This window comes from Bos indicus x Bos taurus, chromosome 1 (genome assembly GCF_003369695.1).
Source record: "Bos indicus x Bos taurus breed Angus x Brahman F1 hybrid chromosome 1, Bos_hybrid_MaternalHap_v2.0, whole genome shotgun sequence".
In the NCBI taxonomy this organism is placed as follows: domain Eukaryota; kingdom Metazoa; phylum Chordata; class Mammalia; order Artiodactyla; family Bovidae; genus Bos; species Bos indicus x Bos taurus.
Window position 1 is genome coordinate 138,236,102 of NC_040076.1, and position 19,754 is coordinate 138,255,855.

Consider the following 19,754-nt stretch of genomic DNA (forward strand, 5'->3'; position numbering starts at 1 on the left):
TCTAATTCAGTGAAACTAAGCTATGCCATGTGGGGCCACCCAAGACAGCCGGGTCATGGTGGAGAGGTCTGACAGAATGTGGTCCATTGGAGAAGGGAATGGCAAACCACTTCAGTATTCTTGCCTTGAGAACCCCATGAGCAGTATGAAAACGCAAAATGATAGGATACTGAAATAGGAACTCCCCAGGTCGATAGGTGCCCAATATGCTACTGGAGATCAGTGAAGAATAACTTCAGAAAGAATGAAGGGATGGAGCCAAAGCAAAAACAATACCCAGTTGTGGATGTGACTGGTGATAGAAGCAAGATCCGATGCTGTAAAGCACAATATTGCATAGGAACCTGGAATGTTAGGTCCATGAATCAAGGCAAATTGGAAGTGGTCAAACAAGAGATGGCAAGAGTGAATGTCAACATTCTAGGAATCAGCAAACTAAAATGGACTGGAACGGGTGAATTTAACTCAGATGACCATTATTATCTACTACTATGAGCAGGAATTCCTTAGAAGAAATGGAGTGGCCATCGTGGTCAACAAGTCTGAAATGCAGTACTTGGATGTAATCTCAAAAACGACAGAATGATCTCTGTTTGTTTCCAAGGCAAACCATTCAATATCACAGTAATCCAAATCCATGCCCCAATCAGTAACACTGAAGAAGCTGAAGATGAACTGTTCTATGAAGACCTACAAGACCTTTTAGAACTAACACCCAAAAAAGATGTCCTTTTCATTATAGGGGACTGGAATGCAAAAGTCGAAGTCAAGAAACACCTGGAGTAACAGGCAAATTTGGCCTTGGAATATGGAATGAAGCAGGGCAAAGGCTAATAGAGTTTTGCCAAGAGAATGCACTGGTCATAGCAAACACCCTCTTCCAACAACGCAAGAGAAGACTCTACACATGGACATCACCAGATGGTGAACACCGAAATCAGACTCATTATATTCTTTCCAGCCAAAGATGGAGAAGCTCTACATAGTCAGCAAAAACAAGAACAGGAGCTGACTGTGGCTCAGATCATGAACTGCTTATTGCCAAATGCAGACTTAATTGAAGAAAGTAGGGGAAACCACTAAACCATTCAGGTATGACCTAAATCAAATCTGTTATGATTATACAGTGGAAGTGAGAAATAGATTTAAGGGACTAGATCTGATAGAGTGTCTGATGAACTATGGACGGAGGTTCGTGACATTGTAAAGGAGAAAGGGATCAAGACCATCCCCATGGAAAAGAAATGCAAAAAAGCAAAATGGCTGTCTGGGAGGCCTTACAAATAGCTGTGAAAAGAAGAAAAGCGAAAAGCAAAGGAGAAAAGGAAAGATACAAGCATCTGAATGCAGAGTTGCAAAGAATAGCAAGGAGAGAGAAGAAAGCCTTCCTCAGGCATCAATGCAAAGAAATAGAGGAAAACAACAGAATGGGAAAGACTAGAGATCTCTTCAAGAAAATTAGAGATACCAAGGGAACATTTCATGCAAAGATGGGCTCGATAAAGGACAGAAATGGTATGGACCTAACAAAGCAGAAAATATTAAAAGGTGGCAAGAATACATAGAACTGTACATAAAAGAGCTTCATGACCAAGATAATCACGATGGTGTGATCACTGACCTAGAGCCAGACATCCTGGAATGTGAAGTCAAGTGGGCCTTAGAAAGCATCACTACGAACAAAGCTAGTGGAGGTGATGAGCTATTTGAAACCCTGAAAGATGATGCTGTGAAAGTGCTGCACTCAATATGCCAGCAAATGTGGAAAACTCAGCAGTGGCCACAGGACTGAAAAAGGTCAGTTTTCATTCCAATCCCAAAGAAAGGCAATGCCAAAGAATGCTCAAACTACCGCACAATTGCACTCATCTCACACACTAGTAAAGTAATGCTCAAAATTCTCCAAGCCAGGCTTCAGCAATACGTGAACCGTGAAATTTCAGTTCAAGCTGGTTTTAGAAAAGGCAGAGGAAGCAGAGATCAAGTTGCCAACATCCACAGGATCATCGAAAAAGCAAGAGAGTTCCAAAAAAACATCTATTTCTGCTTTATTAACTATGCCAAAGCCTTTGACTGTGTGGATCACAATAAACTGTGGAAAATTCTGAAAGAGATAGGAATACCAGACCACCTGACCTGCCTCTTGAGAAACCTATATGCAGGTCAGGAAGCAACAGTTAGAACTGGACATGGAACAATGGACTGGTTCCAAATAGGAAAAGGAGTTTGTCAAGGCTGTATATTGTCACCCTGCTTATTTAACTTCTATGCAGAGTACCGCTAGGCTGGAAGAAACACAAGCTGGAATCAAGACTGCTGGGAGAAATATCAATAACCTCAGATATGCAGATGACACCACCCTTATGGCAGAAAGTGAAGAGGAACTCAAAAGCCTCTTGATGAAAGTGAAAGAGGAGAGTGAAAAAGTTGGCTTAAAGTTCAACATTCAGAAAACTAAGATCATGGCATCCGGTCCCATCACTTCATGGGAAATAGATGGGGAAACAGTGGAAACAGTGTTAGACTTTGGGCTCCAAAATCACTGCAGGTGGTGACTGCAGCCATGAAATTAAAAGACGCTTACTCCTTGGAAGGAAAGTTATGACCAAGCTAGATAGTATATTGAAAAGCAGAGACATTACTTTGCCAACAAAGGTCCATCTAATCAAGGCTATGGTTTTTCCAGTAGTCATGTATAGATGTGAGACTTGGACTATGAAGAAAGCTGAGCAGCAAAGAATTGATGCTTTTGAAGTATAGCGTTGGAGAAGACTTTTGAGAGTCCCTTGGACTGCAAGGAGATCCAACCAGTCCATTCTAAAGATAAGTCCTGGGTGTTCTTTGGAAGGAATGATGCTAAAGCCAAAACTCCAGTACTTTGGCCACCTCATGCGAAGAGCTGACTCATTGGAAAAAGACTCTGATGCTGGGAGGGATTGGGGGCAGGGGGAGAAGGGGACGACAGAGGATGAGATGGATGGATGGTATCACTGACTCGATGGACGTGAGTCTGAGTGAACTCCGGGAGTTGGTGATGGACAGGGAGGCCCGGCGTGCTGCAATTCATGGGGTCACAAAGTGATGGACATGACTGAACGACTGAACTGAACTGAAAATCCATCTAGCAATGCTTCAGTATGAAAGCTGTCATGTCCTTTTTATCAAGCATACATTTTTCTGCCATTTGGTTGGGGCCTGCTATGTATTGCTCAAAGATAATATTTTGTGCGACTCATATAACCAGTTGTTTCATATTGGCTTTTAAGGTGCCGACTTGATGAAAAATGAAAAATCGTCAAGGCATTATGGTATTTTATAACCACAGATGACACCAAATTGTTACTTCTAACTGTATAACAGGGAAGGCCTCAATATAAAACTAATATAGCTGAGTGAATTGGTATTTAAAAAAGAAAAAAAAAACATGTATCCAAGAGCTTTTTTTTTTTTTTTAATTCAAAGGCTGAAAATACTCAGAAAACAAAAATAACATCTTTAGGATCATGTAGAACAATGTGCCCAATTTCCCACACTGTGCTTTAATACTGTGAAATATAATTTCTACCCTTATCTAAGTAGCAAGAATGCAATTACTGCTGAAGAAATAATGGTGATGGGGCATCTGGGACTGATGTATGAAGGCAGTTCATCAGGCCAGTAGCCTTGGGGCCACTGTAGATGTATGGGCCTTTGCCAGGATATCTGCCAATTTGGCTAGACTCAAACACAAAGGGAACAGAATGGCAGAGCCAGGTACGTCCTGTGATCCGCACAGGAAGCACTGCCTACCTGGAGCAGTGCAGACACGGGCAGGCCCCACACTCTCAGGTACATGGAGTGCTGGCAGGTCTACATCAGAGGGGAATTTACAAGGATCAAAACTAAAGCCTCAAAATGTTTTTCCTACCCAAACTTCCACCACCTAAATTTACTCTGAATAAAAACAGAAGATTATAGCAAATTTCTATCTGCATTTATCACTTAAGTGGCTTATACTTAAAATTTAAGCTTTCTAAAAAATAAAATCCCACAACTGTATATGCAAACTTATGGCTCCATTTATTTTAACCAGTATTTACCCCTCACACACACATACATACACATACCTTTAGAGCCATCTGGAAAGGCCATCCTGGTTGGCTCTTCAACTGGGCTTTGAAGAACAGGTAAAATCTCTGATTATCAAATTAAAACAGAGCAAAAAGGATTTCAAGTTGAAGAACTACTGTCCAAAAAGACCAGTTAAGTGGACTGTGTTCGAACAGTATGTGTGAGATATGAGGTTAGAGAGATCCAAAGAACTATGAGTAAAATACAAACAAACAAACAAAAAAATCAGCACTGTTTTCTACTCTCTTACCATAACTCTTAATAACAAAAGAAATTACTTTCAAAGCTGAGTTCACATTCATTTATTGCTTTACTTTTTTAAAATGTATTTTTAATTGAAGAATAACTGCTTTTACAATGTTGTATTAGTTTCTGCTGTACAACAACGTGAATCAGTCATAGTATACATATACGCCCTCTGCTTGAGCCACCCTCTCAACTCCCCACATCCCACCCTTTAGGTCCTCACAGGGCACCAAGATTCTCTATGGACATATTTATAAGTCCATACCATTATTTATTTTCTATTCCTGCCTTGCAAATAGGTTCATCACTACATTTTGCTAGATTCCTATTGCTTTACTTCAGTTCAGTTGTAAAGTCGTGCCCAACTCTTTGTGACCCCATGGACTGCAGCATGCCAGGCTCCCTGTCCATCACCAACTCCCAGAGCTTGCTCAAATTCATATCCATCAAGTTGGTGATGTTATCCAACCATCTCGGCCTCTGTTGTCCCCTTCTATTCCTGCCTTCAATCTTTCCCAGCAAAAGCGTCTTTTCACATGAGTCAGTTCTTCACATCAGGTGGCCAAAATATTGAAGCTTCAGCTTCAGCATCAGTTCTTCCAATGAATATTCAGAACTGATTTCCTTTAGGATTGACTGATTTGATCTCCTTGCAGCCCAAGGGACTCTCAGGAGTCTTCTTCAACACCACAGTTCAAAAGCATCAATTCTCAGCTATCTTTATGGTCCAACTCTCACACTGATACATGACTACTGGAAAAACCATAGCTTTAACTATACAGACCTTTGTCAGCAAAGTAATGTCTCTGCTTTTTAATATGCTGTCTAGGTTGGTCATAGCTTTTCTTCCAAGGAGCAAGCGTCTTTTAATTTAGTGACTGCAGTCACCATCTGCAGTGATTTTGGAGCCCAAGAAAATAAAGTCTGTCACTGTTTCCACTGCATCCCCATTTATTTGCCATAGTGATGAGAACAGATGCCATGATCTAAGTTGTTTGAATGTTGAGTTTTAAGTCAGCTTTTTCACTCTCCTGTTTCACTTTCATCAAGGTGCTCTTTAGTTTTTCTTCACTTTCTGCCATAAGGGTGGTGTCATCTGCATATCTGAGGTTATTGATTTTTCTCCCGGCAATCTTGATTCCAGCTTGTGGTTCATCCAGCCCAGCATTTTGCATGATGTACTCTGCATATAAGTTAAATAAGCAGGGTGACAATATACAGCCTTGACATATTCCTTTCCCAATTTTGAACCAGTGTTCCATGTCTGGTTCTAACTGTTGTTTCTTGAGCTACATACAGATTTCTGAGGAGGCAGGTAAGGTGGTCTGGTGTTTCCATCTCTTGAAGAATTTTCCACAGTTTGTTGTGTTCTACAAAGTCAAAGGCTTTAGCATAGTCAATGAAGCAGATGTTTTTCTGAAATTCTCTTGCTTTTTCTATGATCCAACGAATGTTAGCAATTTGATCCCTGATTGCTCTGCCTTTTCTAAATCCAGCTTGAACATCTGGAAATTCTCCGTTCACATACTTTGAAGCCTAGCTTGGAGAATATTGAGCATTATTTTGCTAATGTGTGAGATAAGTGCAACTGTGTGGTAGTTTGAACACTCTTTGACTTTTCCTTTCTTTAGGATTGGAATGAAATAATTTTACTTATATATACATACATACATATATATATATATATATATATGTATAAAATCAATGTGTGTAAGAAGAAATTATTTTCCTATTACCTATAATTAGTCAGCCATGGTTTTAATTCATCCCAGGCTAGAAACCTCATCTAATATGAAAAAGAACATCACAAACTTCACACTTGAAATCAACCTGTGTCCCACTAAAAGCTGCTCAGCTCTGGAAATTTTCCCAACACTCTAATACCCAAGCCAAAAAGCTAGAAGATGTAGTATCTTCTTGTCCTCCTATCGGGTCATGTCAAATGCTCTTAGAAGGCAGAAATTCCATGTTCTCCTCTCCATACTAATTGCCACATCTAAGTTGGTCCCTCTAACCCTTAAGTGCCTACAGTTCTCTAATCAGTCTCTCTGTTTTATCTTTACCCTCTGAACTCCCCTCAGCATGTTACAAGACAAAACCCCCAACTCCACACTCTTGAAATCTTCCAGCAGGCTGTAATTCAGATTCTTCTCCTCCACCTCCTTCATGAGGCTCCAGCCTATCTGTCCTGCCCTCAAATTAGGCGAGGCCTTGCCATAGCCCTAAACTCCTGTGATTTTCACCTGTCCCTTCCAGACTCCACCAACACTCTGCAGAGGTTATGCCTTTTGGTTGCCACATCCTGCTGTCCTTGACTGGAGTTTCTCAACTTACGGTGTGATTCAGATGCCACTAGTTCTAGGAAATTTCCTTGATCACATCTTCCAATGAAGGTATTTCTCTCCTTTCACTACTGCAGCACTTGAGGCAGCACTTAACCACTGTATTTAATGTATTTCACTTTCGTCTCCAAGTTAAGACTGAGAAACCTACCAAACTATTTGAAGACTATTATACCTACATTAATATCAAGGACTGGTTAACCAAGATCCATTATTAATAATAACCAACTCTGAAAACCAAACCCCTAAACCCAACAAGAGTTCATAGTCATTCCAAGTACTAACTGAGCTCAAGGGAGCTTAATTATCAGGATAATCTGTCTACCCATATACCAGTTAGGATTAACATTTATCCACACCGTGTTTTAGTATGCAGAGCAGCTACTATTTGGGTCGCAGCTTACTCTAAAAAGGCATTTCAAAGATTTCCAAAAGTCAATGTCAATGGAACCTTTCAGTAAAATGCACTGTATTCATTTTTAATGTATGTGTATTTCCAAAATAAATATGCAAATACCACTACGAACTTTCATCAGACAGCCTGTTAACGGTATATCCTCAGCTAACCTGTTCCATGAACTCTTGAAGGGCACAGATGCTACCACCTTTCTATTCCTAGTATATCTAAGTTCTAAAGAAAAGTTTTCTCAAATGACAGTCAATTCATCCATCTAAGTTCAGGTTAGTTCATATGTAGAAATAAAATGCACACAAATTGCCAAGTGACAGAGGCAGAAAGCAAGGTAAAGTTAACTGAGGTTCTTAGATCTTATATTTATTGTTTGCCACCAAACCAGGTCTAGTCACTGAGAATCTGTTGTGAGTATGGCCAGTGTTCTGGCCATACTTTACTTAGGTACTACATGAAAGAGATCAAAATGTGCAATGACTCAGAAAGACTGTCAGTGTAACAGATATGCCTTGCTAGGGTATGAGATATAAAAATGTGTTTTATTCTTGTCAGTGAAGTTACTGCTATTAAAAGAAGCCTGTGTTCTGAGGGGGAGGTTGTTTAGTTTCACAGTTTCATCTCCGGGTCATGCAGTGCTCAGCACAAATCTGAGAGAACATGCTAAGTCTTGTTCCTCTGCAGTCGATTTGAATCATTTGAGGACTGTCTACCTCGTTGGTGAATTAAAGTTCCTTTTTTTCCCTGACATTTAATCACTTTGAGGACAGAAAACTTCATGAGGTAGTCTAACATGGAAAAATCAAGTTAGTATTGTTAGGGGCTACATCTAGCAAGTCTTAGGGTCAGGAAATGGGGAAAAATTAAAAATTTAGATACTAGTGCATTTGGATTATCCATGCTAATTCAGATAATATACTATATGAAATACACACAGAGACGAACTCTAATTTGTTGTTTTACTGTGGGAAATCTGTTATACAGATGATATCTGTACTATACATTTCACTTCTTTTTAAATCACAGATTCAGTGTACTATGAGTACTGTGTAATTTCTGTATCTTCAACATCCATATGATTTTAACATTAACAGTCCCAACTGGAAGAACCTTAACTTTTGAAAATAAATCATTCTGGGGGGAGGTTTAAAATCTTAAATATCAGAATAGGCACATTTATTTCATATGAACCTAAAATGCAAAGCAAAAGACTGACGTGCACTTAATACGTATTTGAAGTCTTTGTAACAGAGAAGAAAACTTATTACAAAATTTAGATATGAAACATCACCATCACTAAAGAAAAAGTTGATTAGACAATGGCTTCCATGTACATTTGACTATCAAGCCTTAAAGAGTAAAGCAGAATCAACTGCAGACATCTCAGGTCCTTATACTAAATTGTTTCAGTTATATCCGCACAGACTCACAGAACAGGTATCTTTCCTATTGTTAACAAAAGTACTGTGGTGCTAACAGTGCAGTTTAATATTGGAGATAAAAACTGCAAAGTATAATTATAAAATACAAAATTCAGTAAACTTTAGGAAGAATTAAACATGTAAGAAGTTGAGACCCGTTTCTGTTTCAGAGAGAAATACTCAACAGAAAATGTATTTCTAATTCTGAATTTCTGGCCCAAATTTGCCACACACTCAAAACAAATTACCTACACCCCATCCAGCTATTACAAAAACTGATGGCATTCCAAGAGCAAATCTATCTATTTCTTTAGCTTGCCCAGTAAAGCAGAAAGAAGACAGAAGATACTGGTGGGAGGAGGAGAGGGACAGACTGTGGGCTGTGCACCACCTAGGCCCCAAAGCTGCAGATTCACAGAGACCAAGGTCAGCACAGAATCTTCCGCTTACACTCTGGTCCATAAACTGTTAAGTTTGGGGCTTTTCAATTCTTGAAGTTTACCACTCTATACTTTCTAAAAAAGATTCTTTAAAGTACACATAAAAAGACACTGAAAATAATACAATTCAGATATTCAGGTGAGGTACTTGGATTTATATTTAGGAGGTGACTTCATCAAGATGATACTTGACAAAATATGTATTTACATTAACTCTAAAAAAAGGCATAACAAGTTAATATAAATCTGCTATCAGTTTCAGCTCAAACAGTCTTAAATATTTTTGACTCCATGACTAAATGTTAATTACTACCCTACCTAGCTACCCTACCTAGAAAGCCACTCAACAGCTCTGTATTTATTAATTTTGCTAGACCAAAGACTCATACCAAAAATAAAAAAAGGAAGAAAAAAGGCAACCATTTACACTTACAAAGAAAAGCAAACATTTACTTCAAATTGCAGTATAGGCTTTTCAATCACAAAAAGAAAGAAAAGAACAGTGATCTGACAGTGGTCACATCCTGTGCAAAAAACATGAGATACAAAAATGATAACAAGGTAGCTGAACTGCTTACACTGCAGGGAAAAGGACATACAGTAGCTGAAATATGGCACTCCTGGGAATTAACTTCCTAAACCAAACAGAATGCCTTTGAAATGATTAAATTTATTTGTGTATTAGTAAGAAAGCCCCACCACCATAAATAGTACAATATTTAAAAATTAAAAAAAAATCATATCTATCTAGAATAGATAGTGTATTTGAACTGTTAGACCTCTTTAAGTGCAGAAGGTGGTTCAGGTTTTACCTTTTTTTTTTTTAATTAAATAACTGCCCATACACTTTATGAAGTTCCATTCAGTTGCAAAAGCCAATTTAAATCAAGGAAAATGTTACCAAAGTTGCATAATTTCATTTGGGACTGTCAGCAGGTTAAAGTCTCAAGTCTTTAACACTCATTTTTAGTCAATAGAAAGTTCAAAAGTTCTCAAATCTTCATTTTATCCTCTTGAACTTGCCCTTCTAAATGATCCTCAGACTGCAATTCCTAGTTTGCAAATAAAAGAATGCAATATGCATCATACTTCAAGAAAAGACGATGATGTCGAGCTAACAGGCTTCTGGATCTTCTCTCTGCTCCTTTCAACCTTCTTGATAATTTCTGCCACTATGCACACTGACGAGGTGAGACCCAGAAGAAACAGTAAATCTGCAAGAAAAAACAGAGTTTTACAATTCTTTGAACTTATAATTTCAGAGGTTAATAGCTTATGTTTTTTTAGCATTTTACCACAGCTTTTAAAATACATTACTTCTCAACCATTCCTTGAGTAGCCACAATTAGCCTCAGTTTAAAAATAAGGAAAGTAAAGCTCAAATGCACCAAATGACTTACCCAAAGTCACACAGCAAGGACAAGCAGCACCAGAGAACTAGAACCCAGAGAACAAGTCCTCTGACTGCTTTCCCTGAATAATAACCTGAGAATCACAAACTTCAACAGCAACACAACCAAGAGGAGTTTTCTGTTTTTTAAAGGCTGTTCAAGCAGTGGGAAATAGCTTGACTGAAATCTGCATCTATTCCACTTGCAAGTTACTGTTAAAAGACCATGTCTTTACAATGGTGTTCACACTATCTCATTCTTATTTACTGCTTCAAAAAATCTCACGTGTCTTCTTAAAACTGCATTTTTTTTTTAAAGAGGAAAGAATATGAGTATGAAATTAAAATCCTGAAATTAAACTAGTTCAACATTAAGATTAACTTACAGCAAAAAATAGTGATCAAAAATATCCAAATTAACTTTAAAAACCCAAGAGTGAGAACTAGCATTATCATAAAATGCATCCATCCTCACATTTACACAGGAAGATTAACCTTTAAATGTACTATACAATGATACATTTCATGCAGAGTGTATGAAAAAATAATGTCTGTATTCCACATCAGGCTTCCCTGACAGCTCAGTTGGTAAAGAATCCGCCTGCAATGCAGGAGACCCCAGTTCAATTCCTGGGTCAGGAAGATCCGCTGGAGAAGGGATAGGTTACTCCAGTATTCTTGGGCTTCCTTTGTGGCTCTCAGCTGGTTAATAATCCACCCACAAAAAAAAAATAATAATAATAATAATCCACCCACAATGCGGGAGACCTGGGTTCCATCCCTGGCTTGGGAAGATCCCCTGGAGAAGGGAAAGGCTACCCACTCCAGTATTCTGGCTAGAGAATTCCATAGACACAGTCCATGGGGTCGCAAAGAGTCGTACACAACTCAGTCACTTTCACTTTCCACATCAACTTAGTAAAACTCTGTTTTTAGGGCTGTTATTTCATAAAATAAGACGTGCAAAGAGGAAAATGTTAGCTTAACAACCAAAAGGGTAATTTTAAAGACAAGCCATCTAGTTTTTAGTGAGCTTAAATCTAGTTTTTTCTTCAAACAAAATTAAAAAGTTATCAACTACAATTACTGTCTTTCAGAATCACCAAATATGATTTTGACAAGTGATAACCTATAAAAAATTAACAAGAAAAAAATTACCAGAAAAGTTTAAAACCAGATTTGGAAGAGTGACTCTCCTAAATGTGATTCCAAATACAAACAGCACACATATTTTTCAAAGCAAGCCACTTACTTCACTTTTTAAAAGAAGTTTTCTTAGGACAAATACATTAGAAAATATTTACAACTCATTTATAATATATAAATTATAAAACATAACATTTCTTTTACCCAGTATACTTAGGCTCTCAGTCTGAAAAACTTTCTGAAGTGGAGGAAAGTAAATAACTAATAACTGTCCCATGATGGATCCAAGAACTGCATAGCAAAACATTTTATTACTGCAGAGTCCAATCTCAAACACAGATTTGGTCTGTTGGCAGAGCAGAGAGTTCAGTTATTACCAGAAACAACTTCTTTACTATAATATTCACCTCTAGTTTTTAGTAAGCTGGACTCAATTCTACAATACTAGTACATGAAATCTCTTAATTATATTTTGGAATAATTCACACGGAGTAGGGTAAATTTTAAAGCAGCTTTTCTTTATCAAGGACTTTCTTTAAAAGTGATACTAGGTCTTTTCTGGCTGCCCCATGGTTAAGACTCTATGCTCCCAATGCAGGGGTCCTGGGTTTGATCCCTTGTTGAGGAACTAAAAATCCCACATGCCACACGGCACAGCCAAAAAAAAAAAACCAAACTGATTTTATTAAAAAATAAAGGCCACAGAAAGAAACTTCCTTTAGCTTTCCAGAGCATAACAAACTTTTTTTGTATATGATTATTTTCTAAATCATTTCATTAAGGTACATAATCTAAGAAACTTTCTTGAAGATTAGACTTAGTTACATGTATACTGAAAAAGTAAAAATGCCTTTCATAGAACAAAAACCAAATACTATAGCTTCTTTAAAAATTAGTCTAAATTAATGACAATGCATTGTACTTGGAAAGTTCAAGCATGGCGAATGGTAATAAATAGTTAAGGATGCCTAAGGTGCTCTAAAATTGAACAATCAGGCGGCAAATATAACTAGTTTCCAAGAACAACATGCTCTGAAAAAGTATCATTAGGTTCTAGCCCACTAATTTCTATCAAAGCACTTCAATCAAGAGAAGACCATCCACCTTAAGATACAGCATGGGAAAAAAAGAAAATTTTAAATGTCCTAAGTTTTGACACACTAATGGAGATAGTAAGAAAATGTTAATATTCACAAAACTGCTCCTGTATGTCCAACAATACTTTCTTCTATAATGAGAAGGAAGTACACCATCTTAACAGTAGCTATGAACTTTGTCCTATGCTCAGATAATGTTAACTTGAACCTATCACATAGCTACAGATAATATGAAAATGAGAGGAAAAATCAGGTGATGACATCTGTGATTTACTTTAATCTTCTGGCCAAAGTTAAGGCCTACTTCCCCAAATCTCCCATCCCTGTTAGAACACATGTCTGTAGGAAGGCTATATCTGGACCTGTAACCAAGGCTACAAAAGCAAGCAAAGCTAAAACCTTGCCCACTTACAGAGAGAACTCTACCCAATTGAATTAGCCAGCTACAATCACTCAAGCGTACCTGAGATCTGGAACTCAGTGCATTGAACATGTCAAAAAACACAAAGCACGTGAAAGTCATTGTTGTGTCCCGAGGTGTTATCACATTGTCTCGCAGCTGTTGAGAGGAGAAAAAGATTTTCAGTTGGCTGAATTTAATGGACAAATACTACATGCTTTAAAAGGGCTAATATTTTCTTTCTCTTAAAAAAGCTTTAGTCTAAGATATAAGACATATAAGCAACTTAAATTTCCCATACACCCTTTAAATAAGTCACCTAAAGAATAGCTGTAGTCTACATAAAGAAAAAAGTCTTCTCCCAAACTGTAAACTGGATATTAAAACAACTTTTTTTTAATGACATTAAAATAGCTATACTAAAGGCTCAGATTTTCTAACTTCTTCCCAAATATTCATGTTCATTTTTATTGTATTTGATATTTCTCTGCATATTTAAATAATTCTAAAATATGAATCAGGAATTCTATTAACCTATAAATACTGAAATCAAACTATTTTTAAATGTTTTATTCTATTTTTGAAGGTTATCCTAACTTCCAGCCTTCTGTTTAATATACAAAAATAATGGAATCCTGTCATACAGAATGCATATAATAAAACAGCTTATCCAGTGAGTATACCTCCCGCCAGAAGACAAACAAAGTCCCACAAACAATGATTATTGAGGAAACAAGTATTTTAAGTATCAGGTTTTTGGTCAAAATGCTGTCTTTCCAGTTGCGTGGAGGTTTACGAATGACATCTTTATCCACTGGTTCTACTCCAAGGCTTCAAAACAAACAGAAAAGTGAATTAAAGTTTTAAGTAAAATTTGGATTTATTACTTTCACAAGTTCATTGACCTCAATTATCCCAGAAACTAAATCCCTTCTTATGGAAACAAAATGTTGAATTATGAAGAAAACCTTGGCTATGATAACTCAAAAATAACCATAAATTTTATCACTCTTTGCTGTTTATTTGCCACAGTTTGGTAGGGGCCTGATAATCAAATTTCAAAAAACTGCCCCATTTCATTTATATAACTTATTTCAAATATGGCCTGAAATACATGACTAACCAACTGGATTTTGAAATATCTTTCATGCAAGGAAGTTTCAACTAGGATAATTTGTTATACATTGATACATATTAATTACTTTGTTAAGAAAGCTGTATCTAGGGCCCCGTTATTATAAAAGAAACCATCAGATGCTCAATACTACAATATTGAAGTAGTCCTTCAGTACTTTCCCAAAGTCTCTAAGAATGATGGTGGAACCTTGGTAATAGCACTAAAGCCAGAGAGAGATTTCTCCATTACATTCTAGTCCAAGAAACAAACAGCTTACTTAAAGGACAGGGACTATACCTGTTCCCTGCTCTGATCTCAGTGTAAAAGCTCAGATCCTAATGCATGAATGAGCATCCCAGAAGAGTAAATGATACGCTCACATCACACAACTTAAAACAAACATGATGCTGCAGAGATTTCCGATGCTACTGGGAATGAAGTCTTAGAGCTTAACTATCAGGATATAAGGCTATCCTTGTCCTTCTAGTTTACAAATGAGGAAATTCTTACCTCTGAGCTGGAGGTCCATCCATAATAATATTGATCCACAAAATCTGCATGGCATTGAGAGGATTGGGAAAGTTCATTAATGTAGCCAGTGAGATTAAAGTTAATGCTGCTATACTCCTATCGAAAGAAAGAGTTATTTTTAAAAATGTATCAACATTGTATAATTCTTGCTAATTTTATGAAATCACTTTATCATTTAAAACTCTCATGTTACTACTGTTCTTTTAAAGGAAGCCTATATTTCCAAGTAAACTACTGCTTCATTAGTGTGACTATTTAGCCCTTATGATCTAAAGAGTTAGCCCTTATGATCCACAGCAATTTAATAAAGGATTTGCAAAGTGTTTAGATAACAACAACAAAGAGGAAGATTTTTTTAACTGAGTTCAGATAACAGTTAAGAGTTTCAATATTTTTATAACTGTGTTTTGTAATAGACTACAATAAAAGCCCTTCTGCTTTTGGAAAAAGATACCAAGAAGAAAAATTAAAATTTGACACCCCTTTCTTAGTTACTTCAGAAGGTATTAAATAAGCCACAACAATTAATATATTTTGATGATGATATACACAAGTAATTATATTTAGCTTTATATTTACTATATTTAGTAATTATAATTATCATGCCATGTTTAGTTTTAGGATAGAATCCAGTTTTCACAATGGAAAACTTACATATGAGAATCAGAGCCAGAAGCTTATAGGCTTTTGTTTCAATTCTACTTTTTGAATAATTTATCTGTAAGACCCACAAGTTTGTCACAATTTCTTACAAACTTACGTGCTCAGCTGGAATCTAACAAAATTTTTAATGTTATTATAAATCCCTTTACCCTCTTCAATTGCAGACCTGAAAGTTAGAAATAAAATTAGGTGAGAAAATATAATCACAAAAAAATAAGGATACAGCAATACTGTGGAACTAATTTTGAAAACAAGTTCCCAACTGATAAAACCCATACATTAATAAAACAATTTTACTTAACATAATTAAAACTAGAAAAAAATACAGAAACACTATCTGGCAAGGCATTAAAGTCAAGCCTCCTACTGTACCTGAACTAATTTCATAACACAATAATTTTTATTCTTAAAAGACATGTCAACATTAAAATCACATACTGTGTTTCTATACAAGACAATAATATACATTTATAATACTAAAATAATGATCTTTACCCCTCCTAAGTTTATTTTTCTTAAAGGTACAGATGTATGTATGGTAAGGGGTTAAGTTAATGCAGGTCAGAAATTAAGTGGCAATGTTAACTCATCTGTTATTCCTAGATACAATTAGATATATGTTGTACCAGAATTATAAAAAGAATATATTTTACAAAGATTCATGAAAATCCTCTCATTCATTTTGCTCAGTCTAGGAAAACATGTATTTTATAAACAAACTATCCTATCTTCTGAGATTTTTATACAATTCTAAGAATGGAAATTAAGTATCTTCTATCCTTAGAAGAACCTTGCAATTCTGGGTCCTGAGGGCCCACATGTTCCACTTGAGGCCACATGGGTTAATGACACCAGCAGGTTATTATGGAAGAATCTTAAATCAATTAGAAACTATAGATGAAACAAATCTATTCAAATAAACTGCATCATTGGCAACATGAAGAATTCCTAACATGAGGAAACAGATATGAGTCTTTGTCATAAAGCCAGTCACATGCTTATTCCTGAGAGCCTGAATTTAACTTGAATAAACCCACATGAAGGTTCACTGCTATACCACCACGCTAGTGGCAAGGAAATGTGAAACTTGGCTGGTACTCAGTAATATTTCTTAAATGAATAGCCCTGCCATTTTTTTATGTCCATTCCATACAAATAATTTCCCCCAAAACTACACACTAGGACACAAAACGAGATTGCTTAGTTTAGTAAAATAGTTTAGCTCATCCAGCACCTAAAATTGCTAAACACTTTTCTGCAAATGAGGTGCAGAAAAGGATAGGAAGAAACTCTCTGATGTGCATTCAGTGAAGGAAAACTTACATGATGGTTTGGAAATCATCATCCACCAGGATCATGTCAGCTGCCTCTTTGCAAACATCTGTGCCAGTCTGACCCATCGCAACTCCAATGTCTGCAGCCTTCAGAGCAACTGCATCATTTACTCCATCTCCTGTCATGGCCACAACTGACCCATTCTTCTGCAGAGACTGGGGGTAGGAGGGGTGAAGTGGGAGGGAGGCGTTCTGATTAGAATGTTGCTTTCACACAGATAAGGAGGTATACAAATCCTCCCTTTTTCTTTCCCACATAATCAAAGACTGGAAATAATATATACCATCACTTTTCCAAAAAAAAACTTCAGTATACAGAGGTCTTAGGATAAAGCTTAGAAAAAGCTGCCATTAATATTCCCATGTGTGAGAACTCTGTGTGTAAAGCCTGACGTAGAGTCAATTACACAGTGGTTCTCAGGGCACACCTGGCAATGTCTGGAGCCATTTTTGAGTGTCATGACTTTGTGGACACTACTGGCATCTAGAGGACAGGCGCCAAGGGTGCTGCTAACCCTAAAATACACAGGACAGTCTCTTGCAATGAAGAATTATCCGGCCCACAAGTGTCACGGTGCCAAGGCTGAGAAACCCTTACCTTACTACAACGCAGCACTGTTGTGATTAATAAGCCGATGAATTGATGGATACCATGTCAGCTGCTTTGTATATATTTGACTAATATAAATATCATAGCTCTTTAAAATTGTTCACAATCTCAAAACATTTTTTTCTTTTTGTATTTATAGTAATGATTCCTATTCACACTGGAATGATCTGGCTGTAGACTCCTATCAGAACAGACTTACACTATTCAAATGTTAAAAGAAGACTATATTTGCAGCTATTTCCTTAAAGTTTTCTTCTACATCTTCCTTTGCTAACGAAATTCTGTTACTGTTTCCATCTCAGGCTTTAAAAAGCACTTGGTTTGCTTCACAACACTTCTGACTTTAGTACTCTAAGAAAACTCCCAGTAGTAATGCAGACAGACAGAAGCATTTTGGATACAGAGATGAAACAATGTGATTCTTAAAGACCCACCTTGATAATTTTCATCTTGTGCCTTGGGCTAGCTCTGTAAAATACTGCAACCTGTTAAAACACAAGATACACTAAAATTCTTAAACATTAAGAATTATCAGAATATCCTATGTACGTATAACTAAGAATATTTTTTAAATTACCAATTTGAACTGTTTTGCCATAGAGATCAAACTCAAGAAAATACCATACACTTGTTAGGACACTCATTCGACAGGGCCATTTCAAACTTTAGGTACTAAAGGAAATACACAATCTAAACAATTCACCCAGTTTATCCCACCCATGTTTAAGCTCTGAAAAGAAAATAGCTTTATCTTGAAACATTGCAGAAACAGAGAAAGGAAAAGCTCTCTTGCATGTTTCCTCAACACTGACACTCAACTAATACAGCCTTTTCCCTTCTTCTGTCTTCATGAGATTTAAAGAACAGCTGCTTCTCAATGTCTGTTGAGCCCTTTTTTCTGTTAAACAGTATGAAGTGACTGCTATGCTGTTCTACTTAGTTTGAGTCATTAGGCGGTCTTCCTTTGTGTCTCCACTTGCTTATATGATCTTCTCTCTCCAAAGAATATATTTAATCCCTTTTCCTCATGCCACTTCCTGGTCTCCTAAAATGCTCACAGCTGTGCCCCAGCTAGTCATCCACAAATCACCTGTACCCCCACTCCCTCCCACACTGCTCTAACTTGCTTATCCACAAGACATGGGCTGTTCCCCAGTCCTCCCCAACAGCACTATGAGGAGAGGAGATGGGTAGGCGTCTTCCATTCCCTTCTTCAGTGACAAATCTTACCTGTGGTCAGTGCTGCTCTGGGGGCTACCTGCCATGGTTCACAAGGATATTTAACCACTGCCTCCCCATCACTCTTTCCAACACACCCAAGCCAGGTGACTTAACACCTACAGGACTCACCATTCTCTTTCCTACTCTCCCAGAGGACAGGTCTACACTAGCTTTCCCTCCTCATGCTTCCAATGTATCCCTTTCCTAGCCCCACTCTCAGTTAACAACCTCATTTCCTACTTCAAAGCAAGCAGGAGTCAGGAGAAAGCTTCCACAATTCCCACCAGCAACATAATATATACATCTACTTATCTTAAGACTAAAAGCTCCATGAGGCAGAGATCTGGCCCTCCAGTGCTCAATAAACAAGTGTGAAATGAATGAATAAGTGACTGAATCTTAGGATAAAGATCTAAAACTTTCTCAGGGGTTAACTATACTATCACATTATTGATTACCCTTATATCCTCTAGGTACCATGAACCACATAACATATGTGGAAAGCATTCTTCCTTTAAAAAGATTCAAAATCCATTTGGAAATTCTTTAGTGCTTAAAAAGTACTATACACACCGATTGGAGAAGGCAATGGCACCCCACTCCAGTACTCCTGCCTGGAAAATCCCATGGACGGAGGAGCCTGGTAGGCTGCAGTCCATGGGGTCACGAAGAGTCAGACAAGACTGAGCGACTTCACTTTGACTTTTCACTTTCATGCATTGGAGAAGGAAATGGCAACCCACTCCAGTGTTCTTGCCTGGAGAATCCCAGGGACGGGGAAGCCTGGTGGGCTGCCGTCTATGGGGTCACACAGAGTCGGACACGACTGAAGTGACTTAGCAGCATACACACAGATGGTCAAAAAGCACATGAAAAGATGCTCAACATTGCTAATTATTAGAAAAATGCAAATAAAAACTACCATGAGGTCTCACACCCAGTCAGAATGGCCATTACTAAAAGGTCTACAAATAATAAATGATGGAAAAGGTGTGGAAAAAAGAGAACCCTCCCTACACTGCTGGTGGGAATGTAAACTGATACAGCCACTATGGAGAACAGTATGAAAGTTCCCTAAAAAACCAAACAGAGCTAACATATGATCCTTTAATCCCACTCCTGGGCAACTGTACCCTAATACTCTGCAGCACTGTTAGTAATAGCCAAAATATGGAATCAACCTAAATGTCCATCAATAGTTGAGTGGATAAAGAAGATATAGTATATATAAATATGTGCCACTTGGGGTATGTGTGTATATATATATATGTGTGTGT

The 19,754-nt window shown here is 37.4% G+C and overlaps 1 protein-coding gene across 4 annotated transcripts in view; it reads right to left on the reverse strand.

Annotated features, from left to right (window-relative positions):
* Positions 1–8,052: 8,052 nt before the first annotated feature.
* The window catches only part of ATP2C1 (ATPase secretory pathway Ca2+ transporting 1), a 126,660-nt gene continuing 114,958 nt past the window's right edge, over positions 8,053–19,754 (reverse strand). For 2 of the 4 annotated variants that reach the window (XM_027546202.1, XM_027546216.1), the window contains 8 exons: positions 17,691–17,741; positions 16,636–16,802; positions 15,410–15,478; positions 14,629–14,745; positions 13,685–13,832; positions 13,065–13,160; positions 11,709–11,850; positions 9,107–10,182 (listed from right to left, as the gene is read on the reverse strand). In XM_027546202.1, coding sequence (XP_027402003.1) covers positions 10,052–10,182; positions 11,709–11,850; positions 13,065–13,160; positions 13,685–13,832; positions 14,629–14,745; positions 15,410–15,478; positions 16,636–16,802; positions 17,691–17,741 — 921 coding nt within the window. In that variant the 3' untranslated portion in view covers positions 9,107–10,051. Of the gene's footprint in view, positions 10,183–11,708; positions 11,851–13,064; positions 13,161–13,684; positions 13,833–14,628; positions 14,746–15,409; positions 15,479–16,635; positions 16,803–17,690; positions 17,742–19,754 lie in introns of all 4 variants that reach the window. The other 2 variants (XM_027546192.1, XM_027546209.1) reach the window with 2 other exon arrangements.